This window comes from Sarcophilus harrisii, chromosome 6, assembly GCF_902635505.1.
Source record: "Sarcophilus harrisii chromosome 6, mSarHar1.11, whole genome shotgun sequence".
Taxonomy (NCBI): Eukaryota; Metazoa; Chordata; class Mammalia; order Dasyuromorphia; family Dasyuridae; genus Sarcophilus; species Sarcophilus harrisii.
In genome coordinates, this window is record NC_045431.1 from 157,949,300 (window position 1) to 157,968,444 (window position 19,145).

The following is a 19,145-nucleotide window of genomic DNA, read 5'->3' on the forward strand; positions in this document are numbered from 1 at the left end:
AGTTTTGTCAAATAGTTAGTCCTTATCCAAGAAACTGGAGAATTCAGGTTTATCAAACACTAGATTATAATAGTCATTGACTATTTTATCTTATGTACCTAACCTATTTCCACTGAACCACTATTCTATGTCTTAGCCAGTACTAAATCATTTTGATGACTACCCAAGAAGCATTAATTTTTAATAGAACAAAATTAAGGGAAGGAAAATTACTACACACACCCCTCTAAAATTTAAAGCTATAATTTAGAATTCTAGATTTGGAGCTAGAAGGAACCTTAAAGATAACTAAACCAGGACATAGCTAGGTGACCATCAGCCCTGAAGTCAGGAGGACCTGAGTTCAAATTTAATCTCAGACACTTAACAATTCCTAGCTGTGTGACCCTGGGCAAGTCTTAATCTCAATTGCCTCAGGGGAAAAAAAGATAATTAAACCCAATTTTTTTTAATTAAACCCATTTTAAAGATGAAGAAACTGAGGCCTGAGCAAGCTGACTAATTAGAATATCTTGAATAATATTTATTACCCAAGTAGTTTATGACATAGTCTAGACCCCAGTCTGAGTTTTCCAGCTGGAAATTGGGTAACCCCACCCCTAGATCATACCACTGCAAAATCCTTAAAGACTCTTAAAGACCTTGTAGACCCTTAAAGAGTATAACACTTCGAATTCTTATATTGTTGATGGGAATGTTGTCATCATTGGTAAATACCAAAATTATGTCTCTCATCACTCCCAAAGCCCTCCCTAACTTGGGCCTTTACCATCTCTAACCTGGGCTACTGCAATAGCTTCCTCATTGGCATCCCTGCTCGCAGGCAAATCACTAAGGTGCTAGAGAATACTGGCCTTGCAATCAGGAAGACCAGGCTTTGAATTCTGCCTCATAAGGATCCCTTGAGCCTTCTCTAATTTATCCTGCACACAATAGGCATACTGATATTCCTCCAGTATACATCTGCCCATGTCTTTCCTTCTGCTCCATAATCTTCACTACCTCTTATTTATTAAGCACCAGGCACTATGGTAGTCACTGGGATGACTAGGACAAGATAAAGGTTCTTCCCTACATGGATTTTACCTTCTTTTTTTTTTCAATAGCATTTTATTTTTCAAATTATATATATAGTTTTCAACATTTATTTTTGTAAGATTTTGTAAGATTTCTTTCTTCCTTTCTTACCTCCTTCCCCAAGATAGCAAATGATCTGATATAATTTATATATGTACAGTCTTATTAAGCATATTTCTACATTAGTCATGGTGTAAAAGAAAAATCAGAACTAAAGGGGAAAAACATAGTAAAAAGCAAAAAAAAAAAAAAAAAAAAGGTGAAAATAGTATACTTTGATCTTCATTCAGTCTCCATATTTTTCCCACTGGATGCAAATAGCATTTTCCATCACAAGTCTATTGAAATTGTCTTAGATCACTGTGTTGCTGAGAAGAACTAAGTCTATCATAGTTGATCATCACACAATCTTGTTACTATGTACAATGTTCTCCTGGTTTTGCTCACTTTACTCATCAGTTCTTACATTCTAATAAGGAAAGGCAACAACTCATACATATATATACATATATGTGTATGTATGTATATGCAAAATAAATTATCAAAACCTTTATTAAGCACTTCCTGTATGACAGCACTGACCTGAGCACCACGATAATACAAATGAGTCAGATAGTCAATGGGAACTCAGTTTAGTGAGGAGGCAGCACACAGGGAAGGCTCAGCTGCCAGTCAGATAGTCAAGTCTCTTCTGTAATGCTATTTCTCTTGATGGGATCAGTTCATTTTTGTTGTTGACAGAAGATTGATAATATCTAGGAATTCGTGCAGGCAGCATATTGACTTTTTTTTTATTCTGCCTAATTTTTTTTTAATATTTTCCAATCACATCTTAATTCTGGTCATATTGGAGAGTGTTGCAGGCTTTATGCTGGTTATTTCCCAGGATAATTAGCAGTGGACAAGAAGTTGGAAGCAAACATACAAAATATACAAGATAATTGAGGGGAGGGTGTCAACTAGTAACTGAGGGAAAGAAAATCAGTCAACGAGTATTAAGAGTTTGGCAAGGAGAAGGGCCACTTCTCCAAGTGAGACTAGAGTGAAGGAGACAATGACAGAAGGCATCTGAGTGTTATGAGGAAATCCATCTTGAGTTTCCTCAATTTTTTAAGTGAAATATGAGGCAAAGTTCTCAGCTGAGGAAGTGGGGAAGTGGAGTCTTGAAAGGGGTGAAAAAGGATGACAAGATTTAGAAGAAATGCTATGAATTAGGAAAATTTGAAAGGATTATCTTCCTGCACTGGGGATCCAGTTGAGATTATGTAATCTAAACTTATAGTAGACTCAGTCCTGGCTTAGTGATTTTTCTGTAGCTTCATTCAGCAGTACATGAATATTAGTGGAGGCAATGGATAACGGGATTAACTCAAGGTTTGAGTTTAGAAAGGCATAATCTTCAATAAGGTAAAGGGACAAAGGACTCAAGAGACCAGTTGGACTGGTTCACCAAAGGGGTCAAGAAGGAGAAAGGAACAGAGTGACCATGAAGGAATCATTATTCCTAGAAAAGAAATGAGAGGTGGAAGGATTGGAAGTCAGTGTAAGGATGAAGAACAGGGTTAAAACTTATAAGGCAGAAGGAGAAGTAGGTTGACAACCAGAGTATGATCAGAAAAAAGTATTTCAGTATTCGTGAATATGGAACATTTGTGAGGGATGACAACTTCAAGGGAATAACCATCTCTGTGTGTAGCTGTGGAGACTAGAGGTATAGGGGGGAAAGTAAGCTGAAAAATTAGGATTTCTAAGGGAGCATAAATGTGTATTTTGAAGTCCCTTAGTATGAGGGCAAGAATTGGGTAAGAAATAAAAGAATGGGAGCCACTCACTGAATTTGTTGAGGAAGAAGGGTAAGTGTCCTGGTACCCTATAGACCTATACTGAATGAACCTCAGTGCAGAAAAGACTACTGAGTGATGATGGTGGAAGATCCAGGAGGAGCCTGGAAATGGCAGTGGAAAGCCAATAGTAACCCCTCTCTCTGTGACACTTGAGAGGATGGTATTAAAAATACAACCAGTGCTGGAAATATGGATATCTCTGTAGGGAGAGTAAATGTGCATCATAATCACATAGGAGGGGCATAAGCATAGAAAAATAAGAGATATGTATCTGATAAAAGGTGGTGACACTCTCTCATTGCTTTGTTCCTACATTTTGTCCATCAAAAAACCCCGCTGTCTCCCTACATATTCTCCCAGTGAATAAATTTCAATCCTGGCAAGTTATGCAGAATACCAATTGAATATGACTTGTGGGCAAATCAGTCCACATGAACTCTGAGCCTCAGTTCCTCACCTACAAAAAGGGGATCAGACTAAACTTGTATTAAGATCACACACAGCTCTAAATCTGGGATCTGATAGATTGATACATAAACCAACATACATTGGCAAGACATTCATTTACATAGAACCATAAGCATGCAAGTATCTAACATCTACCATTCATACTAGAACTTCATACAGCAAAAACTAATGCATTCAAGAATGTAAAACATCAGGAACCTCCAATAGCTTATATGAAATCATAATATGTAATAAACTGAAGACAGGAGTCAAGTCAACAAACATTTATTATGAACTGACTTTGTCCTAGGCACTATGCTAAGTGCTTGGGTTACAAATACAAGCAAAAAAAAGTCTCTCCTTTCAAAAACTTACATTCTAATATGGCACATAAAAAGGAGATGGAAAAAAGGAGCAGACAGAGAAAAATTACTCAACGGGAGCATGATAGAGAAAGAAGTCAGGAGGAAAACCCAGAGTCAAATGAAGGAGTGAACATGGCTGGCTAGAAAATGGATCCTTAACTTAATATGAAGGTTCCAGAAAAAAGGGAACAGCCAGAGGAACAGGTTACAGGGACAGAAGGATCTTCGGGGGTGAGAAATTCAAGACACAAACCTCCACACAGTACAGAATGCATAGCATCACATACAAGTGACCATAGATCTAGATCATATGGACAAATAGACAAAGTGCCCTAATGCCCACTAGCATATGTAATAATGATACTGAAAAAGTATGACTACCTAGCAGACAAATGTAATAGCACAGGCTGCAATTATACACAAAACAAACTGCACTGCATGGCACACTCAATATCATATGACTACAGAGGAGCCCCTTCACCATTTTCTCCTAAAGCGTCAGATGTCAGCTTGGCCTAATAAGCCTATCTAATAAGTCTACCATGACCCCCTAAGTTTGTGGCTGGCCCAAGCCACCTGTCAGTGTTCTCATGCATCACTGTATACTCCTTCCTTTCTCTAGATGTGTCTGCAGTTTGAGGATTAGAAAGAGAAAGCGTCGCCCCTTGGGACTGCCCATCTCTTCTGCCCAAATAGAGGTCTTTCCAGGGTCAAGCAGATTTGATTGATTCCCTGACCCTCCATCTGGAACCGATTAATAGCCAACTGCTTCACCCAAGGAGTTGTCTTCCTTTAGCTCCAGGATTCTCTGGGCCATTGGCCCTTCTCAGCCTGGCAAGAAGTCTCCTTGAATGACCCTCTGTTGCTCCATCCTTCTACTCACAAGGACTGACTCCCCAGGAGAGATCTGTTTTCTTTGCAGGCTCCTGGCGGTTCTCTGGAACAATGGCTCTCATTCCCTGCAGAACTCAAAACACTTTCCCTGTAGTCTTGGGGTCAGACGCTCACTTGTTGCTCAGTGTGCTGTGGTGGGGAGGGAGCTAGCTGCAAGCCAGAAAGAACCGTGGTCAGCCTCAGCCTCTGACACTTACTGGCTGGGGGCCCTGCACCTCCCAGGGCTGGAGAGGTAATTTTTCTCTCAGGACATATATATATATATATATATATATATATATATATATATATATATATATTTATCACTATATCAATGCAATCACAGCTGAAGTGAAGTCTCATTCAGTTTCTGAGTCTTCCCTTCTGCTGAGACTTTAAAGCACCAATTGTTATGGTTCCTTCTATACATACTCTTTCTCTCTTCATCTCTCTTTCCTTTTCTGTCTCTCTCTCCCTCTTGCTCTCTCCTCTCTCTTTCTCTCTCCATCTTTCTCTCTTTGTCTAGGGAGAGAGAGATTCTCTGTCTCTCTCTCTCTCTCTCTCTCTCTCTCTCTCTCTTTCTTCCTCTCTCTCCCTCTCTCTCATCTAGGCAGAGCTACTTTTTCCCCAACTCTAATCTCTGGTAAGGGCAACACCAGCAGCCACAGTTGCAATTGGTCTGTCAAGAGACACTAAGTGTCTACTTTGCACCAGGTACTATGTTAAGAGGTAGGGATACAATGAAAAGCCATACTGTCCCTGGCCTCCAGAGGTTCATAATCTAATATGAGACAAAATGAGAACAGTTAGCTACAAAGAAGCTATAAACAGGAAATAAGCAACAGAGGGAAGGTACTAGAATTAAGAGGGATTGGGAAAGGCTTCCAGTAAAAAGTAAGATTTTTAACTGGGACTTGAAGGAAGTCAAGGAACTAAGTAAGAGGTGGAGATTGAGGAGGGAGAACCAATGAGAAAGCCTAGAAGTGGTGGATAAAATGTGCTATGAAGTATAAGAAGACTGGAAAGGGGTGGAGGTAGATTATGAAAGACTTTGAACACCAAAATTTAATTTGCTCCTAGGGGTGATAGGAAGTCATTGGAGTTTACTGAATAAGGAGGTGGCATGGAGGGGATGAGTGTCTGTACCAGGGTGATAGTAGTGTCATAGAAGAGGAGTATTCAAGAAAGATTACAAAAACAAAATGGACTGGATTTGGCAATAATTGATTATGTGGCAGTGAGAGAGTGAAGAGTGGAGAATGACTCCTTGGGTTATGAGCCAGGGAGATTAGAGGTTATTGGTACCTTTGACAATAATAGGGAAGTTTGGAGGTTTGGGAAGAAGAGTAAGTTTAGTTTTGGACATGTTGAATCTAAGATGCAAGACTGACAGAAGAAAGTTTAGGATTGGATAAGTAAATTTGAGAGTCATCAGCAGAGAGAAACGAATCTGTGGGAGCTGATGAGAGCACCTATTGAAATAGAAGGAAGAGAAAAGAGGACTTGGAGAGCTGATCTCTGTGGAACACCATCGTTTAATTCAGCAAAACAATCTGAGGAGTGGCCAAAGAAGTAGGAGAAGCAGTAGAGAGCAATGTCCCAAAACCCTGGAAAGAAGAGAATGATCTATGGCGTCCAAAGGCTGCAGAGAAATCAAGAAAGATGAGGACTGAGAAAAGGCCATTGGGCAAGTAGCACTCAGTTGCCAGTCATCCATCCTGGCTTGTTTTCTCCTGGTCATACCTAGTCTAAGCTCCTACAGACTCTCCCTTCTCCCTTCCATGGACATACTCACTTCCCGCTTCTCCTGACATTTCACCTCTTCCCTTTCCCTCTGATGATAGAAGGAAATTGTCTTTTTTACTCAGGGGTTTAACCCCACTCCTGGAACCAGAATATACTGAAGATTTCTATTCTACTCTTCCGTATCCATCTCAACTATATTCCAGTTTCTTGGGTAAAAAGGTGCTCTATAGACGGTATTTTCAGTGTCCCAGATCTATATTCTTCCCCACCTTTGCAAATGGAAAGTATTCCTTTTTTTCCCTTCATTGGGGCCACGTCTATTCCATAGCATTCGTTTGTTGCTCTTCCATTTAAGTTGCTTCATTGTATAGATCACTTTCCTGTTTCTGTATAACCTTGTAGTCTTCATATTGTTTCTCGTCATTCAGTAGTGTTCCTTTCTATTCATGGACCACATCTTGCCATTTTTCAATCAGTGGACCTCTATATTTTTCTAGTTCTTTCCTATTATATAAGAATGAGGACACCGTGATTTGCAAGCCTCTTAAGTAACATTTAGCAGTGAGAATTTGACCCTGAATTTTTCCCTGCATTTGACACCCTCTCACCTTATTATCTGTGGTTTCTTCAGTGTTCTTTGTCAATTTCATTTCATAGACTTCCTCCATTCAAAAAAAATAATAAAAGGTGCTGCCTTATTACATGAAGCACTCCCCGGGCTTATTCTCTCAATTTCCACTCAAACTGGCAGGTTACACACAAAAAAGTGACTTGCTAGGGGGTATTCTTCTGGTTTCAGGGTTTTTTCCCTAGTACTATTGTCCACGAATCTTCAGTCCTCATGTTCTCCATTAATTACTGGCTAACCGGATAGTTAATTAGCTTTTAGAAAGGAATAGTTGGTATAAAACAGCTCAAGCTTAGAGGGTCTGTGTATACATAGCTCCTAATAAGATAAAAAGCCTTTCTTCCCTTCCCATAATCCTCTTGAAACTCCCCTGTGGTGTAAATCTCCTTGCTGGGCAACAAGGGTCAGAGCCCTTATGAACTACTGAAGTGGCCTTTCCTTGTACCTCCTTTGTCCTTGGCATGTCCTTCAGCCCATGATGCAAACGTTGTGGATCATTGCTCCTTCTACCAGTAGGGAAGCTGCTGATGAAGGGGTAGAGAAATGAAAGAAGATCATACCTTCCCCCCTCAGGGACAGGCCACAACAACTTCACCAATGGCCCATTTGCCTTTGGCCTCTGTTTATCTGAGCCCCACAGGGGGCTTCAACTAGTCATGACATCTTTCTTATTTGACATCATTTACTTTCATTCAAAGATTGAGGACTTCACTTTTCCCACCTTGATCAAGGGCTTACTTGTACCTAATTTTGATAGATTCAGTAACTCACACACACTCAATAAGAAATAATTAAAAGAGGGAAGGCACTAGAATTAAGCTGGAATAGGAAACACTTCCTATAGAAGATGGGATTGGGATTTAAGAACAAGTAAGCCAGATGAGGAAAGAGAGGGTCCCAGGCATAGGAGACTTCCAGGGAAAATGTCCAGAGCTGAGAGAGAGTGTCTTCTTTGTGGAATAGCCAGGAGACCTGTAATAATGGATTGAAGAGTCTGTGTTAGGAAGGAAGGAGTAAGAAAACTAGAGAGGTAAGTTATAAAGAGCTTTGAATGCCAAAAAATACATTTTATATTTACTTTTATAGACAGTGGGGAGCTATTAGAGTTTATTGAGTGATAAATGACATGATCAGAAATGTATTTTTTAGGAAAATTACTTTAGGGACTGAAAAGACCAGAGGCAGGCAGCCCCACAGCCCCAGTGTGGGATAATAGGAGTTGACACAAGAGTGGTGGAAATATCAGAGAAGAGAAGGAGGCATGTTAAAGATGTTGAAAAGGTGAAATCAAGAGGCCTTGGTAATGAACTGTACATGGGGGTGAGAGATAGGAGCTAGGATGACTCCGAGGGTCAGAATCAGGGGAACAGGGAGAATGGCATTGTCCTCTGTAGTAATACAGAAGTTTGGGGAATAGGGAGGGTTTAGGGAAAAAATAATGAGTTCAACTTTAGATGTGCTGAGTTTAAGTTATCTCCTGGACCACTGAGGTGCAAGATCAAAGGTCAGCAGAGAAATTGGGGCTGGGAAGGTAGATTTGAGAATCATCAGCATAGAGCTGACAATTAAATGCATAGGAATTCATGAAATCACCAGTGAGGTAGATTAGGGCCAGAAAAGGGCCCAGGAAAGTACCTGGGGGAACCTATGATTAGTGGGGGTGATCTGGATATGGATGAAGGGGACATAATAGGAAGCAAGGCCCAGTTGAGGTTGTGTGATATAAATTTGTAGTAAACCCAGTTAGAACAATTGCATGATTTTCTCCACCTGCTTTCAGCAGCACATGTGGAGGAGCAAAGGTAGTAAATTCTGGGAGTGATCCAAAGCTGAGGCCAGTAGAGACCTGAACTGGTTCGTTAAGGAGTAAAGATGAGGAAAAGAGAAGTTAGTGCAGGGGAGGTGAACTAGGAGAGAATTAAGAGGTCAAAAGACCAGATGTGATAGTATGTGGACAAAGAGGAAGGTTTGGTAAGAGAAGGCAGAAAGAGAGGTGGAAAGCCAATAGAATATTTCTACGATTTAGGAAAATCACTTTGGCAATTGTATGAAAGTGGATTAGATTGGGGAAAGACTTGATTGGGAAAGACCCATCCTTAGCTCCTCACTATTTCTCACTTCTCATAATACAATCTATTGCCAAGGCCTCTTGATTTCATCTTTTCAACAACTATTTAATATTTCTATGTGAGAAGTAATAAGGGTCTAAAATAGAGTAGGAGGAAGAGAAAAAAAAGAAAAACATGAAATATTATTATGGAAGCAGAAAGAATAAGATTTGATGATTGAATGGCTATGTGCCATGAAGTAATACAGAATCCAAGATAACGCCAAGATTGAAAATTGAAAGGATGGTGTTACTTTCAAAATAAAAATGAAAGGAGGGCAGCTGGGTGGCACAGTAGATAGAGCACCAACCCTGAAGTCAGGAGGACCTGAGTTCAAATCTGGCCTCAGACACGTAATATTTCCTGGCATTGACCCTAGGCAAGTCACTTACCCCAATTGCCTCAGCAAAATAAATAAATAAAATGAACATGAAACTTCAAAAGAGTGGTAGATTTGGGGAAAATAATGAATTTGTTAAGTTCTCTTTTGGTATGTTGAGCTGGAGATTCCTCTAGGACATCTGATTTGACTAGAGCTCAAAAAAGATAGTCAGAATAAATATACATAGATCTAAGATTCCTCTGCACTGAAATATCTGGGAATTGATGAGGTACTGAAAGAAGAAAAACAGTTCAAAGGTTTGAGGTACATCCATGCTGGAGGATATGACCCAGACCTCTCCATTCCTTCCAAGGTCCCTGTATTCTGTCAAGAGCAAAGATTTAAAAAAAAAAAAAAAAAAAAAAGACACCATTTATACCCTTAAAGTCTTCAATTTCTTGCCCATGGCTTTGTAAATATTATCACTGTTTTCTAGCTTCCTGTCTTTTATACCTTGGTACATCATAAATAGGCAGCAATCAGTGTGACAGGTATTGTGGAATTCTCAGATAACAGAGACCATTAATTAACATCTTTCCAGTTTAGTAGAATTTATACCCTAATGCTTTTGAGAACCCAGGATCACCATGATAAGCCTTCATAGAAGCTGAATTACATTAAAACTGCAAAATAAAGTGCCTTCTCTCCATTATTTTCAAATGTCAATTTACACACACAAGTTTGCCCAATCTGTTGCAATCCAAAACAAAACCTTTCATTAATTAACTTATCACTGTACAATATAACCATCATAAATAGACTTTGTCTGGAATGTAGTAAGCTTAATAAATGCTTACTGACTTAACGCTGAAAGATTAATCAGACAGGTCAGAGTTCAAAAGGATACAAAACTTATTCTTCCTTTGAGAGAATTAAGATTTTGCATTACTTTTGAACACATTAAAAAAAATTGTTACCAGTACATTCCTTATTTCTCTTTCTCTAAAAATCTTTTTCTTTTATTTCCGTGCAGAATTATTTAGTATTTCAATCATATTTAACATTTCCCTTCCTGTTGTGGAAGAAATCATTTCAGTCAAATAATAGTGAACTTTTGTCTGAAAGGAATAGATACAGTTGAAATGTGAAACAAAAGCATGCTTAATGTTTAACAAGGTTTAGCTTTGAATTGATATAACAATTTGACAAAAGTTCAAGATTTTAAATAAGGCGAACTTGATACAGTTTGTTATACAAATAAAAGCAGGTGGAACCCTCACCAAATAAGAGTTTTAAGAGTAAGGGTTTTTTTTAACTTAATTTTTTTTTGTATCATAAACTTAATTAACATCAACAATATAAATCTTTTTATATACTGAGAAAAGAAAGGATTATATCCGACAAAGTGAACTTATAGAGTATTTAAAATACATTAAATTTAACAAGATAACAAAACTGCTTTGTGTGTATGTATTCCCTTTTGAATTTGCTTCTCTTCTATGTATTTTTAATAGTTCACTGTGAAGACCGAGTTAGCACCCTGGATACCTTAGAATCAGCCAGAATCAGGATAAGCCAAAGTCCTTGGTCTTTATTCTTGGTCTTTAGGGATAGAAGTCAAGGGAATGGACACAGGATCTCCATGTCCTTCCTTCTCTTCATCTACCGTCCAAGTGACCTTGGCTTGTCTTACTCCACCCCCTAATCCTTCCCACAATTCTCTGTCTACACCAAAAGATCGAACCAGCACAGAATAGTAGAAAGGGCCATTTTCCAAGCATATGCTAATAGAGTATTGTCCAATTGGTAATTAGCCTTAAGTGCTCGGTTGTCCAACCCCAGTGCATCAACTCAGAGTTTCAGCCCTTTACAATTCATTGAAACTTTTGTCTTTTATTTTACATCAGTATCACTTTTGAGCTGCTTTGAACCCCCTCTATCCCTCCCCCTGAAAAAAAAGAGTACTTCCTTCTAGATAATAAGTACAGTCAATCCTCAACTTCCCCAGTAATGTTCCTTAAAAATGATGCAAAAGTGAAAAACACAAATGTTGATACAGTACACATGGGTAATAAAGGCTTAAGTTCCACAACCACTAAAAACTATAATCTTTTGCTAGAGATTGCTGAAAACACACTTTTTCCTAGATGTAATTCTTTATAAAAAAATTTTGATAAAGTGTACTTTTCTTAATATAGTCACCATGAAATAACCCATAAAATGCAGCACACAAAATAAATAAGTAGCATGAAATATATTTTTTCTCAATAGTAATTTCATAGAATTCTGTGATCTTTTGTGCTAACATGTCAATAAAAAATCATTTCAGAAAGTATTCATTTTTATAACACATGAAATCCACAATACTATAAATGTAGTATGGCAAATAAAATTTTTAAAACTAAAATATTTTTTAACCTAAATCTGTGTCAGGTGGTGGTAAAAGGGCATTATACTATACTGCTATAAACCTTGACCTCTATCTGAAAGCCAAGGGAGAGATTGCAATTATTGCTATCGGGAGACACCATAGACCAATGAAGTCTCAACATTACCTCTAACACTTTGTCCTTCATAGCTGATGAAAGACATTGGAGATAGTGAAGAAGATACCAACTTGAAGTAATCTATCAACAACATCAGCTTCATGCTGGTTTCAGATCCTTAAGGACCTCAGAGTATGGCCATTCTACATGTCTAAAGCTGGATTTGAATTTATCTTCCTTACCCCAAAATTCATCACTGTACCATCTAGCTCTAACAGACATTCTTCATCCATTTGGTCTTTATTGCATGGATGGACAAGCCAAATTTCTGTGAGTTATTACAGATGTCTTCTAGGAGGTACTGCAAGATCTTGAGACTTAGTATACTAAATGTAATTTCATCTCTAAATGGGAACATCTAGAGATTATTGCTATCCACAGGGAATCCCTGCACTACCTAGACTTGGGGATCTCCTCCACCAAATATTTTTGGTAAGCATATTATCTTAGGCTTCATGTGTACAAAGCTTATTATCTGAGGGTCACTGACCAAGGTCATTTCTGTTATTACATCTTCCAAGAAATCCTGAATGATTTTACTCTTATGGGTAGGGGTCATGTTGTTGTAAATGAATTTATGATTTGGTGTTTTCTTTTGTCAAATAGATTTTTCTTAGCAATCAACAAAGAATATAAGCAATGAAATCTTCCATTCTCTTCATTTTTCAGTTAAATATGAAATTTTTTTCTCTCAGGCAATTGGGGTTAAGTGACTTTCCCAGGGTCACACAACTAGGAAATATTAAGCATCTGAGGTCATATTTGAACTCAGGTCCTCCTGACTTGAGGGCTGGTGCTCTATCCAGTGCACCACCTAGGTGTCCCCTGATTGTGAGATTTTAAAGATATAATTCACTACTATTTGCAAAAATCTTCTTGTTCCTTACTAATATCCTCATTGAGAATGCCCTGAATTTGCATATAATGACTTTTACAAAGATTTTATGTAGAAGAGAGAGTAGTCACATAAACTGGTATTCATTGATTTTTCTCTTGATCATCGTGTTGGGATACTAAGAATGTCCAAGATTTTTTCCCACCCTTTTTGTACATACTCTTCCTTCAATTAAATTTTATAGCAGTCTCTTCATGTATTCACAATGGTATTTCACAAAATTCACAATTTACATACTTGTTCAACAATGGCCATTTTTCCCGTATTTGTTCTGCTTGAGTGCTAATAAAAAAAAAAAAATCACATCTTAAAGCAACTAAAAGAACAGGAAAGGAGATAACTTTTGCAACTACAACCAGAGAAAGAATTCTTACTCAAATATGGGATAGAGAGAATCACAGATAATGAAAAGGACAATTTGATTACATAAGATTGAAAAACTGCACAGACAAAATCAAGTGCAGGTAAGGAAAGCAATCTGATGCCTAAAATATACATGGAATAGATTCAAATATATTAAAACAAGAAAAATTTACTAATAAATGACTGATTAAAGGACATGAAAAATTCCCCAAAGAAAAAATCCCAAGTTATCAACAACCATTTTTTTTCTGACCTTCAAAGTCTGTGTCCTTGCTATCTGCCCCCCTGACAGATGTTATACACTTAGATTACAGATTGAAACACATGCTTTTGGAACATGTCCAATGTGAGAATACATTTTGATTGATTACACGTATGTGTTACAAGAGTTTTGTTTAGATTTTTTACTAAAGATAACTGAAGATGAGAAATCACCAAAGAGGGAAGAATATAAAAAGGAGAGGTTAGAGTGAATTACAAAGTTGTCATGGAAGTCCACATTTAAGTGCACTAGGGATGGGGAGGAAAGGGAGGAAAGGGGAAGAATGGGGTGGAGCAAGTTAGAGGAAGAGAAAGAAAAAATATTTTCATTCATTGAAGTAAATTAACTAAAATCTCATTTTTTAAAAAGTTCATATCTTTGCCTCTTCTTTCACTCTCTTTCTTCACTTCTTTACAGATTTCTTCACAGGCATACAACATTATGGGTTCAAGGGTCTCTAAGCCATTCTGTAATCATATTTATTATGGTGTATGTATTCAGCATGCAGTATCAAAAGGAAAGTCTTCAGGGAACCACTCATGATCACCTGAGATGTGGGTGCTACATAAGCATACGAAAATGTTCTTATCAATTGGTGTTTGACAATTATGGAATAACAAAAAAAATCTTTAGAAATTGTCCAGTTTAATCCTCTCTGATAATCTTTATGATCAAGAACTTCTCTCATTGTCATGGTTTTAATAGATCTCTCCTTCCTTTCTTCTCTAATTTATGATGAGATCTTTTATACTTAGGTCTTATTTCCTTGGAGTTTATTTTGGAATATGGTTTGAGATATTGGTGCAAACCTAATTTCTGCTAGACTGCTTTCTAATTTTCTCCCATTGTTTTTCTCAAACAGGTAGTCATTAACCCAATAGTTGCTGTTCTTGGTATTACTGAACACCACACTTACATACTATAGTATTTTTGATTAATTCTTTGCCAAATCTGTTCCATTAATCAGTATTTATTTTTTAATCAGAATAATTTTGACAATTCTGTTTTGTATAATTTAAGATCTAGTACTGCTGCATCCCTTTTTACTTATTTTTATTTTATCAATTGAAATTTCATGACCTTTTATTCTGCAAGATTTTGCTATCATTTTGTCTAGTTTTATAACTCTTTAGTCATTTGATTGATATGGTGCTAAATCTATAAATTAACTTTACTAATACTGTCATTCTAATTGCATCATAATGGCCAGACTGAGAGCAACTGATATCTCCCCATTTAGGTATTCCTTTTATTTCTGTAAAGTCTGTTTTATGGGGCAGCTAGGTTGCACAGTGGATAGAGCAGCGGCCTTGGAATCAGGAGAACCTGAGCTCAACTGTGACCTCAGACACTTAATACATACTAGTTTTGTGACTTTAGGTAAGTGATTTACCCTAATTGCCTCTTAAAAACAGAAAAAAAAAAAAAAAAAAAAAAAAAAAAAAAAAAAAGGTCTATTTTGTTACTATATTCAGATACCTCCTGAATGTTTCTTGGTAAGCTAACTTAAAGATATTTTGTAAAGAGGCAGCTTTTTTTCCCCCAGTGACTTTTTAGTTAGGCTAAGAATGTGATTTTCCTCTGTGCAGAGATATTTACGTAAGACCAGGTACAGGTGGACTTTATAGTATAGGTACAAATCAACAGGGAAAAGATGAGATAATGTCCTAGTTTCTGGGGGCAGCAGGAGCCAGAGCGCAGAGATGGAAAAGTTTCTGTTGTGTCTGGGGAATATCATCTGGGATTATTAAAGCTTAGGGTACATATTGGGGGTCAGGAGGAGAAAGAGCTAGAAAGATGGCCCCAGATTGTGGAGGCCTTTGAATGCCAGCCAAAGGTCACCCTGAACCATTGCAGAGTTATGAATGTAGAAGTGACATGACCAGATTCATTTGTCAGCATTGTGGCAGATGGACCAGGGCAACCAAGAGGAGGCAAGAAGACCTATTGCAGTATTCTTGGAGGGTGTGGTAATGCAGTTGGAAGGTCATTTGTGCTGTTCACCAATACTTACATCATAAAGTCTTATCAGAGGAGAGGTCCAGGCCAGAGATAATGATTTGGTGTTTATCTGAATAGAAGAGATAATTAAAGACATGAGAAATCAACAAGAGAGGGAGGAGTATAGAAAAAAAAGAGAATAAAAAGTGGAAGTACAAGGTTTGGGGAGAAGTCCCCATTTAAGTGTATAAAAGAGAAAGAAGAAACTAAACAGGATTCATCAGTGATATAGGAAAATTCAGGAAAGAACAAAGTCCGGGGAACCTAGTGGGATCCACCCACATACCTTGATGCTAATTGGCTCTTGTTTTGCCCCCACCCCAGAACACCTAGACATTTGAATTCCTAATTTTCCTCCAAGGGTATTCATATCTTCTCACTTGCAAGGAATAAATTCCATTTAAAATTTGGACATACATTTTGGGGGGTAAAGCAATTGGGGTTAAGTAACTTGCCCCAAATTTGAACTCAAGTCTTCTTGACTTTAAGGCCAATGCTCTCTTCACTGTACCATCTAGCTACCCCATGAAGCATATTTAGTACAAATGTTCAAATCCTAGCTTGGCTATCTATATTCTATACATGATCCTGAGCAAGTCACTTAACTTCTTGAATTTTGACATCTTTATCTATTAAATAGAGGTCTCTTCTAACTCAAATGATTTTGTATTAAAAAAAAAAAGAAGAAGAAGAAGAAAATGAAAAAGGATTTGCCTCTGAGCTCCAGTGAAGAAGATAATCTATCTTCTTTCTCCATTCTTAGAGTGCTCAGTTCCTGTCCATATATAAATAGATTCACAGCACCAAGAAGGGATGTCCCAATAGCATGCAGCATCTACATCCCTCTCAGGTCCCATTGGGTATGACCCACCCACCTCTCCACCTAACATGACTTGGGGTCAGTTTTCATCTTTGATTGGCTTCAACTTTGTCTTTTCCCAGCCCACCCCTCTTCTTGATTCTTCCACCACAGTCCCCTCCAAGACCCCCTTTCTTTACAAGAACTATATTGTGTCAATAGTCATTTGCATATTTTTTTCCCTGTAAGAGTGTGAGTTCTGTACAGGCAAGAACTGCCTTTCTTTTTGCTGTTCTTTGTATCTTCAGTGCTTAGCATAGTACTTATCACATACTAAGTACTTAATAAATATTTATTGAATATTTATGATATCTAGGATCTTCCTTTGATCATGGCTTTCAGGTAGTCTAGTAATTCTTAAATTATCTCTTGGTCTGTTTTCCAAATCAGTTGTTTTCCTATAGAGATATTTTACATTTTCTTCTATTTATTTTCATGCTTTTGATTTTGTTTTATTGTTTTGGTGTCTTGTGGAGTCATTAGTTTCTACTTGCCAATTCTACTTTTTCAGGAATGATTTTCTCCAGTGAATTTTTGTGCCTCTTTTACCATTTGACTAATTCTGTTTTTTAAAGATGTTTAACTTCAGTATTTTTGAGGGCCTATTTTACCAAGCTGTTAATTCTGTTTTTATAATTTTCTTACATTCTCATTTGTTTTCCCAATGTTTCCGCTATCATTCTAATCTTCCTTTACCTCTTTCAGGAATTCTTTTTGGGCTTGTGTCCAATTTGCATTTTTCTTTCTGAGGCTTGGAATGTACTGATTTTCACATTCTTTTGAATTTGTGTCTTGGTCTTCTTTGCCATACTAGTACTTTTTATGGTCAGGTCCTTTTTTCTTGTTGGCTCATTTTTCTAGTCTATTTCTTGACTTTATGCTTTATCTTAGTTAGACTTTGTTCACCTTGGAGTGGAGAGGCACTGTTCCAAGCTTCAGTCTTTTTTTTTTTTTCAGATCTAGTTTTGAAGATCACAAGTTTTTTGGTACTATCAAAGTAGTGTGATCATGGAAAAGGTGCCATCTCAAGAAGGGTCACTGCTTCTCTGCATTCACAAGGGCTAGTGCTCCTTTTGGTCCAGAACTGTATGTAGCCAGGTCCTCCAATCTCCCAGTCACAACTGCCAGTATTGCCCTCTTTCTTGGAATTGTAACCAGGTTCCCTGTCCCCTTGACCATCCAGAAGTATTCCTATCTAATCTGGAACTGCAACCCATAATAGCAGCATGCTAATCAACACCAGCTGTACCCAGTGCCGACAAAGGGTCCTCTGTAGTCTGACTGCTTGTCCAATCTCCTTGCCCTCTGGGCTCAGAGCCCCCAGTGATGATGCTGCCACTGTCACAGCCATTGCCACAGGGCTGTCTCTGGAGTGCTCTGAGCCAGACCCCATCTTTGATCACAGACTTTCCCAGCTGGTTTTCTAAATTGTCTTAGGCTGGAAAACCTCATCCTATCCTTTTGTTGACTCCACCTCTTCAAAATTTAATTTGAGGCATTATTTTAAAGTTGTTTGGAAAAAAATAAATAAATAAATAAATGAAGTTGTTTGGAGAGGAATATTGATAGGGTTTATCTGGGTTACTAGCTCTTCTCTGCCATCTTGACTCCACCACAAAACTTTGAAAAGGCTACTAGCCATTGCTCGGTCCATTTTTAAAAGCATTTTCTTTTGTCTAGGAATATGTGAAAAGTTATACAAAGGTATGTGCAAACAAGAGATTACCAATGCAACCTTTGTGTCCGAAGGTGACCTAAAAGAGATATCAGAGAATATATGTGAATGAAAAAGGATAGCAAGAGACAAGGATAACAATTGAATGAATAAATGAATGAGTGAGTGAAAAAGCACAAAAGTACACCCTTTGTGCCAAGTCCTGGCTTCATGCAATTCATGCAAACTTCAATGTTGCATTAATAATCATAGCTTATCTAATTGTACAATAATTCAGAGTCTGATTCTTTTTGTATAGCAAAATAATGTTTTGGTCATGTATACTTATTGTGTATCTAAGTTATATTTTAATATATTTAACATCTACTGGTCATCCTGCCATTTAGGGGAGGGGGTGGGGGGGGGTAAGAGGTGAAAAATTGGAACAAGAGGTTTGGCAATTGTTAATGCTGTAAAGTTACCCATGTATATATCCTGTAAATTAAAGGCTATTAAATAAAAAAAAAAAATAATCATAGCTTATTAAAGGAATCAGAAGATGACTTTTAGCATATTGCACATATTGAGCATATGGTATAACATTTTAGCATAGTTTTAGGATATCATCCATGGAAAGATTTGGAGAAGAGTCACATAAGATGAGAGGGAATAGATGTACCAGTAAATGGGACTACTACTACCTATGCCAATGAGATCTCAAATCCATTCAACTGTGAAAGTATGATTTATCTATTAAGACCAAGTTTGAATTATATTCACTATTTCATATAATATCACTTTGATAGTGTTTTATAGAAGGGAAGTTACTAGAAAAATACTAACTCTGTATGATTTTCATTTCAGACTAAAGCATTCCAAAAAACAACAACAAAGACTTCTAAGAAGATGTGGTGGAGAAACTACAAAATCATCATAATTATATGTTCCATTTTCATAATAATCATCATCATTCTTTTAAGTACAAATGTTATTCCAATTTAAACCTTTAAAAATATACCTTTCAAGTAACACCTCAAATAAATTGCTAAAAATACAATTAGAGAGTTTTGTAGCCAAGTGATTTAGAGCATCCTTTTCTACTGTTGCTATTTTAATGTAACATGTTATGGAGCCTATGAGAAAGGTGATAGCTTT

General features: G+C 37.4%; 1 protein-coding gene across 1 annotated transcript in view; it reads left to right on the forward strand.

Moving 5' to 3' along the window:
- The window catches only part of LOC100926423 (vesicle-associated membrane protein 7-like), a 52,380-nt gene extending 33,453 nt beyond the window's left edge, over positions 1 to 18,927 (forward strand). Inside the window, 3 exon segments of the mRNA XM_023505724.2 lie at positions 6,454 to 6,527; positions 6,530 to 6,563; positions 18,855 to 18,927. Of these exon segments, the coding sequence (XP_023361492.1) occupies positions 6,454 to 6,527; positions 6,530 to 6,563; positions 18,855 to 18,927 (181 nt within the window).
- The last annotated feature ends 218 nt before the right edge of the window (positions 18,928 to 19,145 follow it).